Raw genomic sequence first — 24,997 nt, forward strand, 5'->3', positions numbered from 1 at the left:
GGGCATTTTGACAAGTACAAGTACTTGTCAAAATGCCCTGTTTTTTCCACCCTCACCCTGCAGCGCCCTCAGGCGGCCGCTTGCCTTGAGGTAGCGCCGGGCCTGAAGATCACTAAATGTTTTATTGAGCATTTCAAAACATACTACTAGGTAGTGTGTTCATGTGTGGACCCTTCAGACTGTAATGATAGAGTATGGTGAATGGGTGAGTGTTCTCTGTAGAGCACTACAATATATATTCTGCATAAATAAGGAAATAATACAATATGTAATAGTGCCTGTATTTTTTATGGGCATTTTTTGAATCACTGTAGTGTACATCATTTAGTCCAATGACTTCCTTACCTTCTGTGTTTTCAAATACAGTGGTATGTTTGACAAAGGCCACATCTCCTTTCTCCACCAGACACCTAAAATTAACAAAATGTGGGTTTCATTCAACAGTGCCATCCCTGTACTCAGTGAAAACCCTTTTAAAAATCAAACTATAAAGCCAAAAGACATTTGACTCATGTTAGGTATAATGGATCCATGCCATTTTATGGCAGTGGTATGTTATTTTCTATTACCTTATCGCTCCGGAGTATCCGTAATATGCCTCAGCATAGCTGGGTGAGCATTTAGTGTTTAGTAGAGGTTTCTGGGGGTCTCCCATACACAACTGACATAAATTAGAATTGATATCAGAGCCAGGAGCACAGCTCTGACTGAAGTATGAACCTGTTAGAAATATACCAAGCAAACAAACACAGGACTTTAATAATAGTGTTAAAACAGGTAATAATCTCAGAAAGTTCTCAATGAGGAGACACAGTAATAAAACCTTGCATTGCAATATTTTCCATAGTTCTACAAGGTAGATCTGCATTCATTGGTTTCCATACACAAAAACATACTGGTAGTAAATTGGCTTCCTTCCCAAATTGGACCTATGTATATGTGTGTGGTAGGGACATTGAGGAGAAGACTTATGTGAATAAGAGGAGATTTATGTGAATCATTTTGTGATGTCCACACAAAGTAAATAACAAGATAATGCATAATATTCTTTTCTTGATTTAATGACAGGAAAACTTCAATGTTAAGGGCCGGTTCACACCATATGCAGTGTGCGTTCCACCACAGATCCTGCCCGGAATACACTGGATCACATTAACCAAGCCTCCCTTGTTCTGGGGCGGGAGGGGCCAGGTGTTGTAATTCATGTCAATGGCACCGCAGACACGCCTCCTGCCCGCAGTGCAATCGGCCGCACCAGAACACGTGGTACAGCAATGCCCGTGTTTCGGTGCAAAAAATAGTGCATGCAAATGCTTCATGGGATTTGTAGTTTTAGCACAGTTGGAGTGCCAGTGTTTCTTACCCTGTTGTAGAGGATTAAAAAAAACATGCCTGTGTGCTCATGTGGAGGTTGTTGTTTATGGAAATAGGCATGAGAGTTGCCAAGTTGTCCTTTACCAATCCAGATTGCTATGGGTAAGCTAAAATGTCTTCAGAAAAATCATAGGATTTTGGAATTTACTGAGTTTGGCTGCTACTAATGAGGGGTATGCTATTTGTTTCCTTCTTTGCATTTATGGTCAAAATGGTATGAATATTGCCTTTAAATGTAAATAATCGAGAACTTTCGTTTTGCTGTTTTTTTTGCACATATAATAGTTCAGTAAGCTTGACATTTTTTTTTTTACCACTCATGAAAGACTCTGAGTTCTTTTAAAACATAAGTAATTGGTCAGTGTTCTTGGTCATTATAGTGTATCATTTATAGTGTTTCATGGTCATGGGAAACCTGAATGGCTCAGTGTGTAATGTCTGAAGAATCGAATATAACTACAGTATATGATAGTTATGTTATAATTGATTTAGGGTAGACTGTGTCTGTAAAAAATGGAAAATAATAGTATTACGAGGTCATATTGAGAAATGTGTTATTCTTTTTTTAAATAATAAATGTTTATTAAGAGTTTAGTACAGGTAACATAAAAGACAGGCAGACATAGGGATCAGCGCAGTTTCAGGTCATGCAGTCACAGCTCCGCATGAGACACAAGCATATAACTAGGCATATATATGTGTTCGGTTCAAGCAGTGGCGTAACCAGAGTTCTGGGCGCCCGGGGGAAAATAGTATGTTTACTATAACTACAATTATGAATGAACAGGAGGGGATATAGATCACTCCCATTCATTCATAATTGAGGATATAGTATACATACCAGGTACTCAATTATGTACAAACACTCAGCGATCACTGATCACTGAGTGCTTGTACCCGCTCTCCTCTCTGACACACACTGTCATAGGAGGCTGCAAGAGGCTCCTGTGACAGCGCTGGCTGTCTCCGCCCCCACACCGCTCTGCTGCACTGTGATAGGCGGCCGAGCGGTGTGGGAGGAAAGACATCGGCCGCTCACAGCGCTCGTCCCGCAGCGCTGGGCACTGCTCTGTGTCCCACCGGGGATGAAAGGAATCACGGCCGCGCCGCGCCGACAAAACGGCAGGAAAATGTCACTTTCGGCATTTAGCCGAAAGTGCCATTTTCGGCCGGCGCCCCCCCGTTACTTTTCGCCCGGGGCCCGCGCCCCTGCTGCCCCCCCGGTTGTTACGCCACTGGGTTCAAGTATCCATCACATACAGTGGTAAATATGTAGATCAAGTCATACAGAGGGGGGTACATTTCTAGTTTCTATAGCAACTGAGCGCATCTCACTCAGGAGATATAAAGGTAGCTGCGATCTCGCATCTGGCCAGACAACACTAAAGGGGGACAAAAAGGAGGATAAACACATAGTAACACAGGACTCAAGGGGCAACACAATATGGGGGGATGCCAGGCTAAGTAGGAGAACAGATACGGGAGGGCACTTAATGGGGAGGAGAAGGGGAATGGGGAGCTTCCAATAGCTGACGATACAGGAGGGAGATTACATGAGTGGGTGGGTCATCTAGATAGCAAAGGGACTCGAACCAGGAGAGTGGTCGGTGTAGGGTGGCCCAATCCCCCAACGCAGTGTAGAACGCCCGAAGTTGAAAATATAAAAGCCAGGCTCCGGGGATGTGGGGACGGCCCTCAAGTAGGGTGACCAAAGGCTTCAGTGTCGGTCCTGCGAGGGCTTCGGCCAAAGGTGAGGGCTCAGAGTTGGACCAGCAAAGGAAACTAGAGGAGATACAACCCGGTGGAAATACCGGATTGCCCATTATGGGAGTCATGGGGCCCACATAAGAAGACAAGTCATGCGTTCTGAGAAGAAGGTCCCAGGCTTTCAGAAGCGGAGGGAGGGCAAAAGGGAGAAGCGATGAGAAGGGGCAAGCCAGGGTACCGAGAAAGGGAGCACAGGGGAGATAAGTGCTTCCAGGGAGACCCAGAGTTTGTGAGCCCCGTGGTGTTTCCGGTCCAGAATCTGGGCAAGGAGCACCGCATAGTAGTATGTCCGCAGGTCAGGCAGGGCCAAGCCTCCTGATTCCTTGGAGCGGACCATGATATGATAGGCTAGCCTCGGACGCTTACCGGCCCAGATGAGAAATGTGTTATTCAACACTTGTGTAGGGTGTATTTGATGTCATGGGATCAAATCTACAGGACATGTCATTCTGAGCAAGTGAAATGCCTGTAGTCTATATAAAATGAAGATCCTTTTATCTGCTTGTTTATATATTACAATGGTGCTGCATGTGGCACTATGCTTACCAATATCACAGTTGTTGTTTTTCTTGTTGATCAGACCAACAGGAATATTCCATCCAGCGGTGCGACCTACTGCTGTGTGACAGGACTTCTTGCCTTTAAGATTGTTCCATGTAATGTCTTTGGTTGTTTTCTTTATAACAGCAACTGCATAGTATGTGCCTTTGTAGAATCAAAAGAAAAGGAATTATTTCTCTAATTTTATTAAACACGCTAAATGTACTAGTGGATGCTGGGGAGACAAATTACCTTCACAGCCAAGACTCTAGGAGACTCCAGTAGTATCTCCCAACCTAAACTTCCAGAATCATGCCATCATGGTCAATGCGGTCCCTCTCACGCTACCTGATTATTTATTTACCAATATTCCTGAATTTGAGAATGCAGTAGAAGCATTTATGCTCCATCTCTGGCCGTTTTAATAATCTTGGTGTGGGATTTTAGAGTTGTTATTTCTAACATAGGGATCAGTCAAAGGAAAGCTGTGCTAAGGAAATATGTAGGCTGCTATTACTGACCTCTTCTTCTGAGAAGCCTAGCTATTCTACTACTTTCTAAATTCCTGACCTTGCTTAAATAATCCCAATAGTATATTTTCTACAGAAATAAGGTCAGCAGATATATTGTTTCGGGTTAAAGAAAATAGACTTCAAACTACATGGGTCATTTAGATTCTTGTGTTTCAGTTACAGACCTCATATATAGGATTAAGATATGAGGCTTTTCCTCATTGGTAAAGTCTGGTATAAATGTATAGCCAATGACAAAGGTTAAATGAGCTGTGCAAGCATCAAGTATTCCTCAAAACATGACTGGTGGGGAAACTTGAGTACTGGAATTAATGAATCAATGCTTGATACTGTATGGTAAGAACATAATCATAATAAATATTTCAGCAAAAAGCTTACCTAAAAGCTAGAAGCACCCTGGTTTAGAGTCATATAAGCAGAATCTGTATCATTGATGTACTGGTTGCTGTCATTAGGAGAGTCTTTAGTGAAAGTGAAAAAAAGACTCACGTAGCTGCTCACAGTCCACATCCGCTGCAGGTCATATAGAAAGGGCGGAGGGGCGGGTTGACAATCTTATGCTCAGATGAAGTACAGACACCTCAAGTACATATACCTGCAACGGCCTTCCAAACCTTCCTATCATTGCTGTTTTTTCGGCCTTTTTGACAGGCAGAGTTTTTTCTACTTAAAGAAGTGTTTTTCTCTTCCTACCACCTGCATTTTTCTATTGGCCAGTGAGGCTGCCCATTATAGTGATAGGCCATTAGGAATGTGTGGAGATGGGGTTTTGCAGCAAGCTCCAACACCACCCAAACGTGGTGGAGCTTTGCTTGTCAAAACAGCCCGACATGGCCAAGAGAGAAGGTTTAAGGAATATGCTGACAGAATGTGCTCGTACCTCTCAAATGTTCACACTCCATGCCTGCAGCAGTTTACCCCCCTTCTTCCTAAAGCCTGTCTGTGTTATTTAAAGTGGACCTAGTCCAGAAAAAGCCACACATCACTATCTTCACCATATATACAGTATAGTTTAGTCAAATCAATTAGCCATCACGGTACAGTCCCCAACGCATGATCAAAAACCTCTAACTTGTTTCACCCATGCAGGCTTAGTCATAGAGGTCAGGTCATAGAGATTGATCTCTACGACTAAGCTTATATGGCTGAAACGCGTTAGAGTGGACGATCATCAGACGGGGACTGTACCATGCAGGCTGATGGATTTTAATAAACTATGTGTATGGCGAACATTGCAGTATGCCGATTTCTGGACAGTGTGCATTTAGGTCGTGGAGATTGAGTCAGAACAGAGCGGTGAAATTCTTTTCGTATTTCTACGTTAACCGCTTGCCATCTGTCTGTTGCAAAAAAACGGATGGACGGCAAACTCACAATAGGCGGGTTGCCGTAAATAGACAGCTTTTTTTCCTGCTTGCGCGTGCCCCCCTAGCGTGCGCACGTGCAGAAAAACCCCGTCTGTTGTAAACAGCTGTTACCGGCTGTTTCACATACAAGCGATCGGCGGCTCTATAACCGTCCGTTCACTTGTATGAGCTGTCTGCAAGCGCCCCCCCTCCCTGGTGTGGTGCCACCGTCGCGCCGCCCCCCTCCTGCACCCTCACCTTCAATCCCAGGATCCGCTGCCCCATTTGCAGCCTGGGACCGACTCGGGAGGGTGTCAGGAGGAAGTTGGGAGGGAGATCAGCATCTTTCTCCTTGCTGATCTCCCTCCGTAGTATGAATGCGGAAGTGATGTGTATTACATCACTTCCGCATTCACTTGTCAGTCATCTGGCTGCTATAGCCAGAGAGAAGAAGCTGATGAAGCAGATCTCTGCTTCATCAGCTTCTTTGGGGGTCCCCAGGTGACATTAGGGGTCTTGGAGACCCCTAATGTCTCCATAAAGAGGACCTGTCAGTGTGCCTTTGCTATTATATAGGGGGATTGTTATCCCCTATATGATAGCAATAACATTAAGTGTAAAAAAAAAGTGTAAAAATAATAAAAGTCACATAGAAAAAAAAAGTAAAGAAAAAAAAATGTTTAAGTCCCTATCCCCAAGTTTACGCACATATAAATGTAGAGATGCACCAGCGAGCGAAAACGCCAATTACGCTACACATGTTACATATCGCCGCAAACGTTGGAGTGTGAGCAATAATTTTAGGGCCATCAATTACTGATAGCACTAAACTGATGAGCGGAAAAAGCGTTTAAAGCGTCACCTATTGCCAATTTTGGGTATTGTAGTTTTTTGAGGTTTTGCGGGAGTGCGCAATTTTAAGGCTTGACATGTTTGGTGTCTTTTTATGCGACATGACCACGTCTTTTATATTTTACCCAAAAATTGGGGAATAATAAATGTTTTATAATTTAATATAGGGGGAACACTTTTTTTCTTTTAATTTTCGGTAATTTTTCCTTACTATAGTAAAAATAAAACCCCCCAGTGGTGATTAAATACCACCAAAAGAAAGCTCTATCTAATCCCAAAAAAGTGTATAAAATTAATTTCAGTACAGCGTTGAATGACAAAATAAATGTCAGTCAAAGTACCTCAGTGATGAATACTGAAAAATGGCCTAGGCAGGAAGGGGGTTTAACACCACAGACTTCAAGTGGTTAAACATGATCAGTTCCACATTAAATCAATGATCAATTGATCAATTCTATCGCTAAGGTGGTTTTCTCTTTGTATCGGACAGGCTCGTAGTAGGCCTGTAGGCTTCTGTTGTTGTACATTTACTTTATCTACCAAATAGGAGGAAAAAAATAAAACAACTTACCTTGTGATTTTGATCCACTGGTCCTGCATGGCTTTAGATCCTCTGTAAATCATAAGAAATAAATACAATAATACCAATCATAAAAATTAGGATGGTAGCTTGTTTGGAAAAATAGTGTATTTGTAAGCAACAGGCTAACATAAAGTCAAAACATGCTGTCTATGGGACTAATCTATATGTGCACATGTGCATGCCACAGTATTCAGTTATCCTTTGTGTTGATTAGAAGTTAAACTTACCTACACTCATATTGAACAATAGAGAATACTATTTCTTAAACTGTCCAAATACAACATGGGCTCCACTCATGAATAGATCAGCACTAACAAATACTATGATTCCTCCTTAGTTAACAAACCGATACAGTAATGCCCAAGAAGATGACAGCTGAAATATAAATGTTTACTTATGTTTGATGGCCCCTTTGGAAATACAAAAAGGTTACCACTAACAGGTTAAGGCATGAGGCTCATCATCCCAATGTACATCAGTATTCAACTGTCCACATCAATACAACTTCTTTAATACACTTGGTTTTCCGTACGATGGTCTTACCTTGGTTATAGTACTCTCCGAGTACAGGGACCAATCCACAGTGCCCAGCTGTATACATGTATCCTCCATCCAGAGTAACAGCATCTGCTTCACCTTTCTACAAAACCACCAATAAAATAAATGTTTGGGTTTAAACTAGCCTAAGTGATGCTGTTGAATTTTTAAAGCAGTGTTTAGTAAGAGTTTCTTCACACAGGTGCCTTGTTTGTCTGTTACAGAGTTCTGTTTTCTACAGGATGGGTAAAATTATGATTAATCAAGTCCTACAGAGAAATAGCCAGTTGGTGTACCTGATCATTAGGTGGAGAGAAAGGCTCGGTAGTTGAGCACCTCACTTAACGAACGAGTTCCGTTCCTACGACCAGGTCGTTAAATGAATTGTTCGTTAAGTGAGGAACTCTATACAGTACTGTACTGTATTAGTACAGTACTGTATAGTGTTGCTGATGTACAGTACTAAACAGTGTACTGTACATCGGGCAATATAATACTTACCGGGACCCGCAGTGAAGAACGGAGGACTTCACTTCCGCCGGCGACACGTCGCACTGACGCTGACGCCCAAGGTCGGAGGTCGATCAGAGGTCGGTCGTAAGTGTGAGTGGTAGCAAAGCAGGTAAGTCGGAAAGCGAGGAATGGCTGTACATACAGCTCTCTAATGTGCCATGACCATACACCAAGAAAGTTTCAGGTGCAAAGTTCTTTAGAAAAGCCAACATATTTTGGGAGTTTTGGGTGCTTCTAAATAACATTGTGACTTATAAACGTTCTCTGAACTATAAGAATTCAGTGGCACCCTCTTTTCTGTTTTGAACACTGACCAGAAATCAATGGGCTACATTGTATTTGTGGTATACATAGGATTTACAATTCACAGTGTCTAGCACTGTCTTTGTTGTGTGCTGTAATCCCTGAATCCAGTACCAGCTCACTTAATAAAAAGTGGACTGAATAAAAGGGCTGCTGTGGCCATTTAAATCCATGTCACACAGTCTGTGTGTTTATTGGGGGTTTAACAGAGGGACGTAATCGACGAATCCATCAGTCACGTTTTTTATGGAATTAGCATTTTCTTTCTATATTACTTACCATTATTTGTTGAATACATTCATCTGCAGAAGAGGCCTCTGTACATTCAATGATACCTCCACTTACGGGTGTCCAGTTATCACACTTTATCTTCTCCTGTCTGCTTTGCGTACACCAGCGTAGAATTTCTTGGGATGGTTGGCTTACTTCTGAAGAATTTATATATTGTAATCATAATTTTTTCTGACAAGCTTGAGCTCCAGTATTGATAATAACCTCTATCAATAGAAGCCTCTTACCAAATATTTCTTTGATGGAGTTAAAAAGACTTGTTCCCAGATATAAGAATGCATCCATAGAAGTTGGTAGAGGAACAATGTTCGTAGTAGAGTCTTTGAACAGAAGATTTTTCCCATACTTAGTGCTGAATAGGTCACATGCTTTTTTCTAAAATGTTAATAAAGTTTAATTATTTTTTGTACCCCACAACTAAGAGCCTTGAGACCTCTACAATATTGCAGTTACCTGAGAATACTGAAGAAAGTCAACAATATCTTTAGTCTTGTCCCCTTCACTCCTAGTTACTACAGCATTCACCGGGAATCTTGATAGACTGCACTTTTGAAACTGAGAAACTGGCCTTCTAGTATTGTCTGGACATAGCAGCTGGAAATTCTTATAGAGTTCAGCTAAAAGACAGTTTAATACATGTTTAGAGGATAAGCTAAGGTGTGACAGAAGATAGACTGTAGAAAGATAGATAGATAGATAGATAGATAGATAGATAGATAGATAGATAGATAGATAGATAGATAGATAGATAGATATCAGTTTTACATATATTCCTGCCCTTGCTCTCTTTAGTGTAATCTTTTGTCCTTGGACTCAAACTATGAAGACTCCAAAATTATTTGTTTGTACAGAGTTACATGGCTCGGTGCCTCTGTACTGACACATCATATGGGAAAGTTCAGTCAATGAACATTTACTACTTTATTAAGATTCCTGCCTTAGCTGCTTCATATTGCCCTAGTTTTTAAATAAAGAAACAAAAGCAGTATCTTAATTTATGTGATGTGATTTGTTAATTGGATTTTGTCTGCTCACAAATGTAGATAAAAGGGCTATTTGTTTTGAGACTCAGACTTGTTTTCTAAATGCTATCAGAACACTTGTACTGCTAGCATACAGAAAAGTAAGTTGTCACACACTTATCTTCTCTCTCATTTCACATGATAATGGATGGATTCTAGGTGGTTTGGAGCATACACTGTAGAAGGTGGTGGAACATAGTTATAGCTGGTGATGAATGATACATTGTAATCTAGGTGGTGCATAAAAGATTGGAATCTTTTTTGAAATCTTGATTACAGGAAGCTCCTGTTTTACACTGGATTATTTCACAGAACTAGAACAAGTACACAAAGTACAATATCTCCTCACCTGGAGGTCGGCTTTAAACAGTCTGCTGTGACCCTGCCATATAAAAGTGCTTGAATAGAAACTTAAGTTTTGCCCTTCCCTGAAGATTCCAACCTCATAGTCAGTAATAGGAGATTTTATACCATGAGTAGGTATTAGTATGGCAGCAAGAGAATATATTATATATATTGTTTACCTGGTACAGTCATATGTGTCACAAAAGCTACGTCACCCTTGTTGTCTCTTAGACACCTGCAAATGCAAATAGAGAAATTAAAAACATGAATGGAATAAATCAGGCCTATAAATGTTGTCTTCGTACTGGAGTTTGAGTTGTTTTAATAATTACATTTCCAGTCCACACAAACCTATTTTCCTCAGTTATGAGTGGCTGCTGGTTGTCTACTGGCTTTTAATTCTTGTGGACAAAAAATGGCCTAAAAGTTGGCCTGGAGTGTGGAAGTTTTAGAACCTCTGTCAAGGTTTTATTGTTGTCTGTGTTTCTATTGAGAGGATTTCTTTCAGTTCTGATTCATATGGCATAAGGAATGGAAAGAGAAACACTATGGGGTCTATTCACTAAGCTGCCGTAGGCAGCCGAGTGAAAGACCGACCTGAAGTGAAGTGAGCTGAACGCTGTTCGGCTATTCACTTCAGGCTGGTACGGCTGATTTCAGCCGTATATCGGCTGAAATCAGCCCTACATCGGGTGGCTTCGGGTCAGCCGAACATGCTCAGCATGTTCGGCCGACCCGAAGTGCAGGATGAGTTTGACTCAGCCAATCCAACATCTGGATCGGCTTAGCCGAACCTCCGGCAGGCTACTCGCTGCTGTTCGGTCTATTCTTATAGATGCCGAACAGCAGTGAGTGAATGAGCAGCATTCGGCTCGGCTGTTCTGCTCGGTCCCTCAGAGGGACAGAGCACAACAGAAAAATAGTTTAAAAAGTCCAAAAAAATACATAGAAAGCGGTTGTGCGGAGCTAGCAATGACAGCTAGCTCCGCCCAATAGTTTTTTAAAAACTCTCCCGGGCGCTCTGGGAGTCTCCCGCTCCCGGCCGCCCAGGAGAGATACACTGATTTTTCCTTTTTTTTCTTTATTCTGACACGGAGCCGTATCAGAATAGAAAAAAAATTAAAAAAATTGGCCATTTCAATTTGCAATAGCCAATAGTAAACTAGCATTGCACAAAATTCTTTCATTTCTGATTAGAGCATTTAGAGAATCAGTTTATTGATTTTAAAATACCATTTTAATAAAGGGAAAAGAGAAAAATGTTTACAGAAAAGATATAACAAAACACAGACAATAGCAACAGTAAAATAAATGGCATCAAAAGTGCTTAACAAGTTTTGCCTGGTTCTAGGAGGTTCCACTTTACTGCAGCGTACGTCTGATTCTAACAGTCATACAAAGTCACTGGGACTCAAAAATGACTCTCAGCATTAGTGCATAATGTTAAAGGAAAATTGAGAGTGCTTCAGCTGCAGATACAACCACTTTTTTTGGTCCCTAATGGGGCATTTTCAGAAATGACATAACCAATCGATGGGTCTGAAGAATGTGCTGAGGGGAGTATAAGTGTGTCATGATAGTTGAGCAGACACTCTCACTGGCAGTTTTCCTAACTGTGTCAATATTTCCAGAAGCCCATATTTTAAAGTCTGACAACTAACGTATTATTACACAAAGTGAAATCACTTTTTGATAGATCCTAAACAAGATATACTGGGGGAATTTATCAAAGCACTTATGACAGTTTTAGCCTCTTAGATCATTTTTTTAATGTGCAAATCTGTCTTTTAACACACCCCTGTTTTCACCTGAGCTTGCACTACTTTTCCAACTGCACGTGTTTTGCCCAAAGCTTGGACTACTTCTCCAACTGAACATGTTTTGCACCTGTTTTCTTCAGAGCTTGCAATACATTTTCAATTGCATGTTTTTTGCCCCTGTTTTGCACCTGTTTTCATCTGCAATTATTCCAGGGCCGTATGAAACTGGAGCATCACCTGAGAAAACAGTCACAACTTAAGAAGTCCCCGTGAACACTTCTTCAAGATGCGACAGTTAAGCTTTTTGCCTGAAGTTTAAAGTCTTTTTTCCTGGAGTCTATTAAACCTCATTTATCAACAACATTACACTAGCTTGATAAATCTGGTGCAAATATATTCCGTGAAAGTTCAAACACTCGCAATTGCTATGATAAATTCCCCCCAACATGTCTAATGAAAATGACATTTATTATCAAGGCTTAGACTGCATTGATAAATAAGGTGCAAATAACGTGGAAAATGTGTCACTTAAAGAAAAGTGGAGCAACTCCCTTGATGGATTCCCCCCACTGTATATAGGATGTATATATCCTTTAGGACATTTTCTGTGACCAATAAACCTTCTGTACATTATGGCATAGGCATGTATGGTAGCTAAATGGTAGTTACTTTCTTATACCTTTGGGTTGACACTTTTTATGACTGTCATTTTATAATATCAGGATTTATGGAATCTAAATAGATTTGGGTTCTGGCTGTTAAAAACACCAGACTGGAACCTGTAAACCTAATGGAGATTTACAACGGCTAATCTACCAAAAACATTTTGCAGATGCTGGGCTAGCAGGATTTATGATCTTCTTAGAATTTTTTTTTCTGGAGCTGGTGGTGTCTACCGTGGGGATCTTGTCTGAGTCTTTTAAAAGCTGTCATCCCTTGCCAGAGCACAAACAACAGATTTACATCTAAATAATTTGTTGCAGAGTTAGGCATTTTGGAGAAATGAGAATGGAATGGTGTTCCCTTGACTACCCAATTCTCTTTACTTGGGGTTTGGGGTTCACCGGACCTCATGACTGTTACAGATGACATTACTTCTGTGTCACACCTGTGCCAGTCATGGGCAAATCTCACCAGAGGGGTTTCAGGCAGCAGTTAAAACCTGCCATAAGGCTTCTTTTACCCTTATTTACTCTTACTAGAAACAAAAATAAATAACTGGGATAATTTTTTACTCAAACATTTCTTTACGGAATTTCTGTTTTGGGTGGATTCAAGAAAGCAGTACTTGTTGTTCTGTGTTTTCAGTTGTCATGTAAGTACAGATACACTGCATCTTTATGTCAAAAGCAAATCATCAAAGCACTCTGTGAGGAACTTTGTACTCACTTGAATGCTCCATGACAGTTATAGTAAGGTTCATCGTTACTGAGTTTGCATTTCTTGCCTCCCCGTCCAGCACAATGTTTACACAAGTTTGGCTCCTGGGCCCCGGGGACACAGCTCGCTGAAAAGAACCTTGAGACAGCTGAAAAGTAAAGAGTGAATAGTAAAATAAACAGTAGTGTTTATTGTGTCTGTTTTATATCATGTGCTCAAATGGCTGATTAAAACCATGTGTGTATACTCAAAAGACACAAGGATAGTGACTAATGCTCTCACAACTGCTCCTCAGTAAACTGGCCCACAGATATAGGATGACAGTCAACCTGTTTTGGTCATTTTTGTTGAATCAGGTGACAGTTTTATGTCTGTGGCAGCAGCTGCTCAAATGGGGAACATCAGTTAAACACCTTAGAGAATCAGTCCTTAATCACTTATTTTTAATTTGTTGTCCGAGTATAAGTGGTGTCTGTAGCACCATCCTGATATGTCCTGAACATTTGGCTGAGCTGCATGTTTGTGGCTGTGAGCTCTGGCTCCTACTTGATGTTTTGGAAGGTGGTGGCATCATTGTTGCTTGACCCGCTACCCTCCTATGAGCATCCTAAACTAGGTTTACTATTATAATGTTACATGCAATGTTAGTGAGCTCCAGGGCCTGGCTTCTCTCCTGACAATGGTGCTGCTGGAATTCTGTTACCACAGCACACTTTTGTCGAGCAATGCTTGTGACAATAGCTTTGGTATAGATGGGTATACATGGTTAGAATTTCGTTCGAAAAAATTATTTTTGGAACATTCGTTCGATCTTCTCATAGTTCATGGAGTCAAATTGAGGATTGATTTACCATCCATAGTGGTGGATAAAATCAAAGAAGCACAATGAAAATGTTTCTCAAATGAAAACAATTTGAACAGTAAATTTGGTTTTCACTCAGAAAATTCAATTAACTTCAAAGCCGAATGTTAAAACTAAACAAAGTTTTGAACGACTTTGGTCAAGTCTCTGATAGCATTATTGAATGTTCTGACAAGATTTGTTTGCACCAAAGTAGGTATGAAATTCTAACAGTGCATAGCCAGCTTATGTTTGCTCTTGATTGTTTGGTACATCTGCAGGTAGGAGTCAAATTTTTTTTCTACATTTACCTCTCTCAGCTTCATCTTCTGTCCAGTTCAGTAGCTTCTTCTCATGAAGGACACTTAATGGAGCATACCAGCCTGCCATGTGTCCTATTCCGGTGTGGCAAGATCTCTTGTTCTTCAGTTCACTAAACTTAAAAGTGCTCGATTTTCTCACCAGCGCTACTGCATAATAACAGGTATCTGTAACACACATATAACCTGAGTTAGTGTTTTGTTTCTCAATGCTGCCCTGACCAGCTCATTTTAATAAACAAGCAATGCTTGGTTGAGATAAAAGTCTAAAATAGATAAAAATAGATAAAATAAATTATTTAAAAAAAAATGCTTGGTTATAAAGTGTCAGTGTGTTTGAGGGTTGGGTACTTATCATTTATCCGAACACAAAAGAGATTTGCCCATTAATATAATTGGGTTGTAGATTAGATGTGAGAAACCCCCACTAAGGGGTCTATTCACTAAGCTGCCGAGGGCAGCCGAGTGAATGACCGATCTGAAGTGAAGTGAGCCGAACACTGTTCGAAGCCAGCCGTAAGATCACGGCTGGCTCCGCCCAGCTGTCAGAAGCAGGCCGACCGGCCGGCCAGCTCGACCAGCTTCGGCTTTCAGCACGGCTCAGCCAAGCCGATGCATATGCGTTCGACTCGGCTGAGCTGCTCGGCCATGATCGGGAGCTGTACGGGCTATTGTGAATAGCCCGTACAGCAGGCTCTCGGTTCGAATTAACCGATGGACTCCCGTAACCGAAGCTAGCCAAAGGATCGGCCGAAGCTACGGCTAGATCCTTCGGCGGCTTCGTGAATAGACCCCTCAGTGTGCATATCTAGTTTACAACTGATAATACCAGCACAGTACAGGCAGGGCTAATTTTGGTTAACACAGCTCCCCACCCCCCTCCTTAGCATTACATAGAAGGGGAAAGCTAGTTAGCGCTTTTTAACAAGTAAAAAGCAAATAAAAATATATGCAGCAATTTTATTTCTTTTTTTAAGTTATGCTATGTGAATGGGAACTTGTAACAAATATAAAGTAGGAGTTATTCCAATTTGGATGTCCCTGTTGTAGAGATTTCCCATCACTTGAAAAATCTCCTCAACAGAGACACAGACGGCAACATAAACTTGATTGAGCCTCTAACCATTCTTCACTCTATACAAAGTGACTTTTGTCTAAATTTGGTTATAAAACCATTTTTAAAATGTGTACACCCAGGGCCATTCCTACCCATATACCGCATGAGGCCCTAGAGTTGGGTTGGGGTGGTTGCTTTGCTGATAGCTGTCGTCCAGGATTGGGGGGCGGATGCGGTGGGATGGGTGGCTGTGTTAGAACCGTGCTGTCTGTGGCTCTCTGTTCATCATCACTGGTTGCCAGGAGCTCGGCAAGACACCTGCCAGAGCATCCCACAAAGCTACTTGGCAACAGATGACGTGAGTGAGCTTGGTGGGAAAAAACAGAGCTCTTAACAACCAAGCAGCTTGTGGGCTTTTTGCAAGAAAGAGAGCGTATGTGTGTGTGAGCGGGCTTTTGGGTGGAGATCACATCTGCTGATTAGATGATGATAGGGGAGCACAGAACTCCCCTATCATCGATGTATCATTTAGCAGGGCAGCTCTCATTAAAGGGCAGTGCACTCCATGTAATGCCCACTGCTTTTTTAATGCTAGTGTACACTGGGGATGCCAAATGAAAGAAATGGATAATGCTGGACATCATTCAGCCTAGATTTTATTTAGTGGACTTTGGCTGAACAGCATGTGCTTGGGTCAAGTTGGGCTTTAAGGTGAACATTGGCATTGATCAAGCATGTATATCTAGTGGTACCTTCATAACCCATTTTAAGTGTTTTTCAATGCACTCATACTTTCCTTAAACTGTGCTCCCTAAGCAGAATACTGTATATGGTGCTGTTAATTATATGCAAATGTTGACTTTTTGTAAAAAGTCAACACAGGGCTGTACCTACAGTATTCACTACCTGAGCCAGAATGGGCTCTGTGAAAGGTCATTCCCTAGGGGGTTGCTGTCAGTAAGTGGGGGGGTGGAGGTCAGGTGGATTTGGGTTACCCCTCTACAGCGGCTCCGTCCAGCAACCCGACCAGCTCACTGATTGGCAGGAGCTGGACGGGAAGCATGCAAGAGCATCCCGCTCAGTTCCTACCAGCCAGTGATGTCAATGAGCTAGGCGTTAAGCCTGACAGAGCTTCACAGGTTGCTAAGAGCTCTTAGCATCCTGGGACACTGTGGCTGCTCACCTGCCACCCCCCAGTGAGATGCCGCCTGAAGTAGCCGGCTCAGGCTGCACTGTTATAGGGAGGGCCCTGTCTGCACTTAAAAAAAAAAACAGTATATATACAGTAGTATGGCTTTATATGTTCTCTTTAGTCAGTGATCTACCACTGCTGTCCCTAACATTCACTGAGTATTATCTGAAAGAGCACATTCCTCCCAAAGTTTCTGTTCACACTAGCAATCTATTTGCTTTGTTGTGAGCTATGCTGAAAGGAAAGACTGCTGCAGCTTCTAGCAGAGTTGGCATTGCAGCCCCTTTTACTTTTAACCCCTTTTAACACAGAAGAGAGCTAAGCAGAGATGGGTACAGGCTTGGTGTGAACTCAGGTCACCTGAGTTTGCCCGAGCACGATCAAAACTATGACCACCACTCACCCCCCCAGGCCAATCAGTGGTGGCAGTGGTGAATGAGGGCACTCCCTGTCTCTTTTTGACGTATACCTGCAGGGTGGGCAATGCTCCTCTCTGCAACTGATTGGGTTTGGAGGAGGGGGCGCTAGTCATACATTTGAGTTGGCTTGGGCAAATTCCAGCAAATTGGGTTCACACCAAGCCCAGGCTCATCACTAGAGCTGAACAAGCTCATGTAGCAAGTTTAAACACTCGTTGGCAACGACCACTTGTGTGTATGAACTCCAGATTCAAATTCACAGAGATTGGTAGCAGACTAAAAATGGAATGAAAATTGACCATTGATTTTCTTTTAATTACCTGCTGTGAAATTATTGGATTCAATAAAATATTGGATGATGTCTGAATATTTTTTAACTTAACCACACTACTGTTTAATTAATACAAGACTTTTTATTTTGAAAGTTTTTTCTTACTCACAAGAGAAGAAATCATTTACAAAGTTACTCAATACAAGGTATGTCCCATCGTTCTCCTCCTGACCGTAAGAAAACCCTGAGATTGGGAGTGCTGGAGTGACAGCAGATGCCTCAGAGAGTTACATGAAATTGATAGAAAGTCACTCGCACTCCAACTTGATACTTAGTCAATCTTTTTATTGACCATAGTTGTGTCACAGTGTAAACCGACGTTTCGGAACCATGTGGTCCCTTCTTCACGCTTTGTTTGCCTGAAGAAGGGACAATATGGTTCCAAAACGTTGCTTTACAATGTGACACAACTATGGTCAATAAAAAGATTGACTAAGTATCAAGTTGGAGTGTGAGTGACTTTCTACCGATTTCATTTACAGGGCTATTCACAAAAGGGTGAAGAGTTTGGAGAAGGCAGAAGAAGTGAACAATCTAAGACAACATAGCTGATTTGTAAGAAGTCTCCAATTCAGCTCACTTTCCAGTTCAGCTATGTTGTCCTAGATTGTTCACTTCTCCAGCCTTCTCCAAACTCTTCACCCTTTTGTGAATAACTCTTGTCAGAGACCAGTAACTAAAGCAGGAAAAATTGCTGATTCATTAAATTTTGATTCTCCTGAATATATGTAGATTTGGATAATCTGCTGATAATTGTACTATTTAGGAATCCAGGCAATCATGACTTATGAATAGTATGATTCCCGACAGAATGGACAATTTCCTCTGGTTTTCACACTGATTCACTCTTCACTAGAGACCAGTTTGAATTTGTTTGAGTTGATTTCAGATTGGCTGGTATAGATTTCTTTACTCTATTGCCTTCAGGTTCTTTTTTTTTATATAAAACTCGAGTTGTGTTGGTACCTTTTTGTGATCCGTAGCTTTCTGCCATGATTGGCTTCAGATTGTATGGGTTTAGCGAAGCTTTAAATACATTTCCACTGTCCACAGAAATTGCATCTGCTGTTCCATCCTACAGATTAACACATTGTTATTAAATAAGAGCAATGTAAAAGTACCAAAAAATACCATTATGTAATTTATATGAAGCTATGGAAATAAAGCTGTTAGAAGATATAAGATATTACAAACCAAGAACACATCGATATTCAAGGCCATTAAAACAGGGGTCACAGCAGTCTCAGCTCCAAAGAGACCCCTGCTCTACAGAGGGCCACGGTTGGGCCCCCAGTGCATTATACTGCTCCTTAGTAGCAATAACAATAAGGCAGAGCATCGGTGGGCACTGGGCAGAGAGGTGCTGTAACAAGAAGATTTCCCAAAGCAGAACTGGTGTTTGACATAGATCATAGTGAAACTTCTCTATATGCCTCTTGTTTTTGGAAGCGTGATCTATACTGTGATGTCCCATTAGCAAAGGGGAAGGAGGGGATGCATGGGAAAGTGTATGTGTGCCAGTTATTACCAACAGTATGCAGCTGTTGTGGGAGATCCTGTTATAGTATCTTTCTACTTGGTGCTCTTTCCTTTATTTTGAGTGTTATTAATGAGCACCAAAGGAGAGGGGCATAGGGAGGGTTCCCAGCCAAAAATTTGTACCAAGGCTTTTTCAACTATGGCTAGAGCACTGTCTTCATTGCTTTTAAAAGTTTGGAGTGGGCCCACCCAGAACATGGGCATGAGCTGTTCCAAGGTTCTCACACAAACTATTTGTACTGATTTATTTATTTTGTGTAAGAGATATCACAATACGTGATTTTGGTGTGAAAAGTCTTCTGTAACATTTCTAAAATACGCCCCTTTTTGACAATCGAAACCACAAAGCTTCTAATTCACTCCCTTATAATCCCTCGCCTTGTACTGTAACTTCCTCCTTGTGGGCCTACCACTACACAGGCCTTCATGAATGCTGCTGCCAGACACCTTACCAACTGCTCAGTGTCTGCCGCCCCCTCTCTGCCAATCCCTCCACTGGCTCCCAATTGCCCAACGAATAAAATTCAAAATACTAATACTAAGGCTGGGTTCACACCTGGGTGTTTTTCAGCGCTGATCGAAGCGCTGCAAAATGCTCAGGAAGTGAAATCCTATGAATCCCTATGGGCATGGTTCCCACCTGGGCGTATTTCAGCGCGATTTGTTGTGCTGAAAAACGCCCTACGCACGGAAAAGTACTTGAGCTTCTTTTTCGCGCGTAGGGGCCAATTGCAGCGCGTACACATTGTTATTTCTGAGTGTGGCTCGAGGTTAACAAATCGGTAACCCCGAGACACACTCGGGAATACAGCATAGGTTTTACCTTGTCCGCGATCCCCGCGGAAGAAAAAAACATAAAACCTACAAGCACAAAGTACCAACAATACACCCACATATTTCATCACTGATCGTCACTGCAACTGTATCTTTCTGTACTGACCACCACTCCACCCACCCACCCAATCCAATTCTGTACTGATCAACTGCTCTCACGCACTTCAATACCCACTGCCACTGCTCTGATATGCACTTCTTTTCTGACTGTCGCTGATGTAACACCACAACACGGATCAAATATTGCTGTGGTATGCATGCCGTGCTTTACATTACAATCTCCAGACTCCTGAACTATGTACATAGTGTCGTACCACTTAGAAATATTTAAGGAATTCAGTATTCATTCTGTACAACAGTGATTTGCTAGTGATACTATAAATACGGTAAATACGGTAAAAAGATAATCCAACCTTTAGGTTTATTTACTAAAGAATGTCCACTTTGAGTATCCAGTCATTTACAGGAAAAGTTTAAAAACAGGCATCCAACTTGGGGTAACACCTACTTTATATTTGTTACATGTTCTCATCCACATAGCATAACTTAAAAGAAAACCCCAAAAAACCCTAAAAATTGCTGCTTAAATTTTTCACGCTCTATTCTGAAAGAAATAAGTTTTTCTCTAAACTGAATTTTCCTCTGTATTGCAAGGGGTGCTGGGGAGTAACCATAATCTGTCTGTGCTGTGCTGGCTGATCTCATTATCACTTTGAGCACTGTTTGTCCTAACAAAGGCTTAAAGAACAATTTTATTTACCCTTGTGGGTGAGGCTACCCCTGCACTGCAAGGGGCTTTTATCTCCGGGTTTTTTTTGCTTATATCTACTGCTAGCAAGCAGTAGACATAGGCAAGAAGTGTAAAAAAAACAAAAAACGCTTGAAATCATTTTAAACTGACCTCGTTATCGCTGCTCGCTCCTGCGCCGAGAATCAGGAACTGCTCGTGCGGCCACAAGGGATCTTGGGGCAGGCGCATGCGCAGTTCCGATTCTCGGCCGGGAGACGAGCAGAGACGCAAGGTAAGTCTATGGACGCGTGCACCCGCCTGCAGACACCGCTGGATCGGAGGGACAGAGCAGTCAGCCCTGGATCGGAGAGACGCCGCATCGCTGGAGGGACACATGAAAACATGGGGAAAGAAGAGGAAGACCAGAATAAGAGATATCATTTAAGGTAAGTGCTAACATTTACAGTACATGGGGGGAAGGAAACATTTTTTTGCCTTTAATATCACTTTAAGTGCACGTTTTTACCTAGGGGCAAAAGTAACAAAGTTCTACTGACCTGATCTTCTGAGATGGCTGGCTGTGACAATGCTCTTTCCTGTCTGTGTCCTCCTCCTCGGCTGCAGTGAAGGAATGTCCCTCAGCAGGGCTGTCCCTATAGTTTTTGCTGCCTGAGGCTGTCGTCCGGGGGATTTTTGTGTTGTTGTGCATTTTCCTGATTTGCGGTGGGGGGAAGTGGAGACGGGGGGATGCTCTTTCCGTTTTGGTGTTCGGAGGTGAAGGGGGTGATGAACCGAGCTGTCAGCTGCTCTCCCTGTCTGGCGTCCTGCCCAGCTCACCAACATCGCTGGTTGCCAGGAGCATGGCGGGACAACAGCCACAACGTCCCACTTAGCTCCTGGCAACCAGTGATCAGTGAGCTGGGCAGAAAGCCGCACAGAGCGTCACAGGTTGCTAAGAACTCTTAGCAACCTGGGATGCTGTGGCTGCCTGTCTGCTTTCCATTGTATATTGATGAGTGGAAGCTCAGAGAGTCCCTAGACTTTCCATTGGGCAGCCATAGTTTCCTGTCACTTTGACATTGAGAGAGAAGCTTGCAAAGGCCTTCTACACAGACACATCTAAAATGTAAGAAATATTTTTGTTATTATTTTTAGCTAAGCTGTGTGAATAGGAACACATAACACACATATAGAGGGCTTTTCCCCAAAGTTGACTGCAGATGTGGAAGTACATTTAAATAAATCTTCTGCAAACACTTACTTTAATGGCAGTGAAGCATTCCTCAAGGGTGGGTTTTTTCACACAGATAAGGGTAATGTCTGGAGCCCTACAAGATCTTGTCAGCTCTTTACACTTCTTGTATTCGCTGTCCGATGTCACACACCAATCAATGTTTCTTGTTTTGAGAGCAGCGAGGGACAAATCTAAAAGTTAAGAGAAACACATTAGGGCTTGTTCACACCATCTCCAGGCAGAATAAAGAAGATACAGTGCGGAGTAGCGCCAATGCAAGCAGGGCCAGCGCTGCGACTACTCAAACTAGGCAGCCGCCTAGGGCGCACTGCCACCTAGGGTTCAGCCTCGACCAGCGGCTTCCTCACACCCTGCCATCTTCCCCAAATTGCTAGGTTAACCCAAGACATGTGAGTGGTCTTCATAAAGATGGCCGAGGAGGGAGGACAGTTTGATAAGACAAGCTTTTCCCTTTAGAGTGTTTAGAGTCCCTCCCTCGGGATCTCAGTCAGGGACTGGCTTCTTTTGAAGCCAGCTAATGAGCCATGAGGGGGTGTGGCCGGCTCAGTGGAAGTGTTTGCACTCTAGCAGCCGCTTCCTGTGCTGTACCCTTCACAGGCCGCTGGGTGTCACAGTGAGAGGCATGTCATGGGGCTGAGTCCAGCTAAAGGAGAACGCTGAGCCCGCTGTGTGTGCTATGAAGGCCTGCTTACCCCTACGTGGCCTGCATGTACAAAACGTCTCTAATATTTCCTGTATAGGCTGCGTGGTTCTGTGTACCATGGGAGGGGCCATGGACCTACCTTGTGTGCTATGGAAGGGCTGGGGACACCATGGGGGGGGGGTTGGACCCTGTGTGCTCGGGAAGGGCTGGGAATACCTTGGAGAGGGCACGGACCCTGTATGCTATTAATGGGCTGGGGTTTCTACTGCTGTTGCTAATAGTGAAGACACTGTCCTCCATTAAAAGACCCTACAACTCGAGCCTGTTCTATCCTAAAAGTGTCTGTGTTGCTGGAGCTGAGAAAAGGGGCTGGTGGCTGCAAAACAGTTAGGAGAACCTAAGATATTTCTAGCGGCTCTTTTGGGGGTAAGTGCTACACATGTTACAGACGTTTTTCATGTGTTTCATTAAAGTCTATAGGGGTAAAAACAAAAATGTAGCACCAAAAGAAACACCTGCCCCTTTCCAATACCTCCCAAGAGTTAGATTACCATTACTAAACATTTCTAAAGGTGTCTTTGATGTCATTGTAAAGATATGGGTGAAGTTCCTGTTTAATTATTTTGTTTGCTACACAAACCTGCATGCCTAAGAGGATGATTGCACATCTAGTGGTGCACATCATTCCCACAACTAGAAGGAGCTGAAGAGCATAGAATTCCTCTGCTCCATCTAGTGGTGGAAATGCCGTTCAAAAGGCATTCGCTCAGCATATGGCTGGGCAGAAGCTTTATAAATAATCCCCTATATGTTGGATGTCCACATATCTGATCTATGGGTTAGAACAGGGACCTTGTAATTGTGGCCCGCACAGCAGCCACCTCATTTTGCCATGTCTCATGGCGGGGGAGGGCAGAGGACGGAGCCGCTGTCACTAACTAATGCAGAGCAGTGAGGAGAGAGAGAGACGCTCGGCCAGGATCAGACAGCCGGCGCCTCTCTCTCCCCTCACTGCTCGTCCGTTCTGTCACAGCGGCTCCACCCCACCCCCCGCGGCTCGTCGTATCCCCCTCTGCCCGGGAGAACAGGGGGATCCAGAGAAGTTGCAGCCCCCCTGTGCGTGGCCGAGCGGCAGAGGATCGGTACATGTCAGTAGTATGTACCAATCCTCTGTGTAGGACAAAACACTGGAGCGATCGCCTGATCACTCCAGTGTTTGTAAATAACTGGGGACACATAGTACTATGTGTCCCCAGTTATAAATGAATGAACAGGAGGTGATTTACATCACCTCCTGTTCATTCATAAGTTTCTCAATGGGGAGAAGCACTCTGTACAGAGGCTCCTCCCCATTCAGAAACAGCTTGATAGTAAAATATTTTCTTAATGAATGGGAAGCCTCTGTGCTTTCCATTCATTTAGAATAGAGGCTGCAGAAAAAGAGATTGAGGACTTTGTGTCCTCAATTTCTTTTTCTATTTTAAAAGGGAAATATCAGGGGGCTTTTTAGACCCCTAATATTTCCCCGAAGCCCCCCCAAGAGTAAAAAAAATAAAGAAATTATGAAAATTTAAAATAAATAAACATAAATAATGAAAATAAAATAAAAAATAGTAAAAAATAAATTGAAAAAACTTAGTTTTTTTTCCTTGCCTCAGGCGCAAAAGGAGCTGGCTACGGCTATGCTCCCGTGGTGCTCGTGCGGCTGCCGGCTGAATGTGTCAGACGCTGCAGATGGAAAGGTGCAGGACACCCCATGTGCAACGTCGGCCACACGAGCACCACGGGAGGACAGGACGCCGGGACCTGTAATGCACTGGAATGCACTGGAATGTAAGCAGGCCGACTCCCTGCGTTCCGGTGCGGGAGGGGGTGTGGAGCTGTATTGAAGTCAATGGCATCGCCCACAGTGCGATCGCCCGCACTCGGAACGCAGGCACATTAGTGCCTGCATTCCGGTCCAGTGCGATCTGCAAAAATAGTGCTCGCAGCATTTTTGCGGATTGCACTGGACTGGAGCACAGGCACCTCCTCATCTACCACGCATGCGCAGATTGTGGGCCGGGGTTCGGGCAGCGCTTCGGGCGGAGAGGCAGCAGGGGATTGAGAGGGAGTGACCGGGGTCCGGCATGGGATTCGGCTGGGGAAGTGGCTGCGTGTATGTGTGGGGCAGTTGCGGGGGAAGCGGAGTGCATGGTGCTGGAAGTTGCAGTGATGGTTGGTGGAAGGTGACCCCTGCACTGTGTACGTAGCATACTTTTGATGGTGGGAGGGCTCTTGACATCTGCTGTATTGGGAGTGGGGTGCTCTGGATGTCTGCTTATAATTATTATGAGAATAATTTAATTCCATGCCAGTTGAAAAGGAGGGTTGCAGACTGCTGGAATCGTCCACAGGAGAACTTTATTGAGGACACCATGATTACTATTACTATGATAATAGTAAGAGTTGATGCATAGTCCTATACAACCGGCCCTTTGAGGGTAACCATACTGCTGATGCGGCCCCCGATGAATTTGAGTTTGCCACCCCTGGGTTAGAAGAAGGATAATACATTATAAACGTGTCCAAATGTTTATAAAATGCTTCCCATGTTGATTGTAATATGTCCCTTCTATTACAGCAAATATTCGGCAAGTATTCCCTAGTGTGTTGTTTTATTTCAAACACATTTATTAGAATCTGTCAAA

At 42.9% G+C, this 24,997-nt stretch overlaps 1 protein-coding gene across 1 annotated transcript in view; it reads right to left on the bottom strand.

The window, feature by feature from the left end:
- Positions 1-24,997, bottom strand: part of LOC108786104 (serotransferrin-B-like) — a 40,212-nt gene that overhangs the window by 10,089 nt on the left and 5,126 nt on the right. Inside the window, exons 2-14 of the mRNA XM_018555327.1 lie at positions 21,671-21,834; positions 18,273-18,381; positions 14,299-14,475; positions 13,156-13,294; positions 10,186-10,241; positions 9,093-9,256; positions 8,867-9,014; positions 8,628-8,776; positions 7,539-7,635; positions 6,984-7,025; positions 3,688-3,846; positions 570-720; positions 346-410 (exon numbers count right to left, since the gene is read on the bottom strand). Of these exons, the coding sequence (XP_018410829.1) occupies positions 346-410; positions 570-720; positions 3,688-3,846; positions 6,984-7,025; positions 7,539-7,635; positions 8,628-8,776; positions 8,867-9,014; positions 9,093-9,256; positions 10,186-10,241; positions 13,156-13,294; positions 14,299-14,475; positions 18,273-18,381; positions 21,671-21,834 (1,620 nt within the window). The remainder of the gene's footprint in view (positions 1-345; positions 411-569; positions 721-3,687; positions 3,847-6,983; positions 7,026-7,538; positions 7,636-8,627; positions 8,777-8,866; positions 9,015-9,092; positions 9,257-10,185; positions 10,242-13,155; positions 13,295-14,298; positions 14,476-18,272; positions 18,382-21,670; positions 21,835-24,997) is intronic.

Source organism: Nanorana parkeri, unplaced genomic scaffold, assembly GCF_000935625.1.
Source record: "Nanorana parkeri isolate BGI_ZX_2015 unplaced genomic scaffold, ASM93562v1 scaffold192, whole genome shotgun sequence".
In the NCBI taxonomy this organism is placed as follows: Eukaryota; Metazoa; Chordata; class Amphibia; order Anura; family Dicroglossidae; genus Nanorana; species Nanorana parkeri.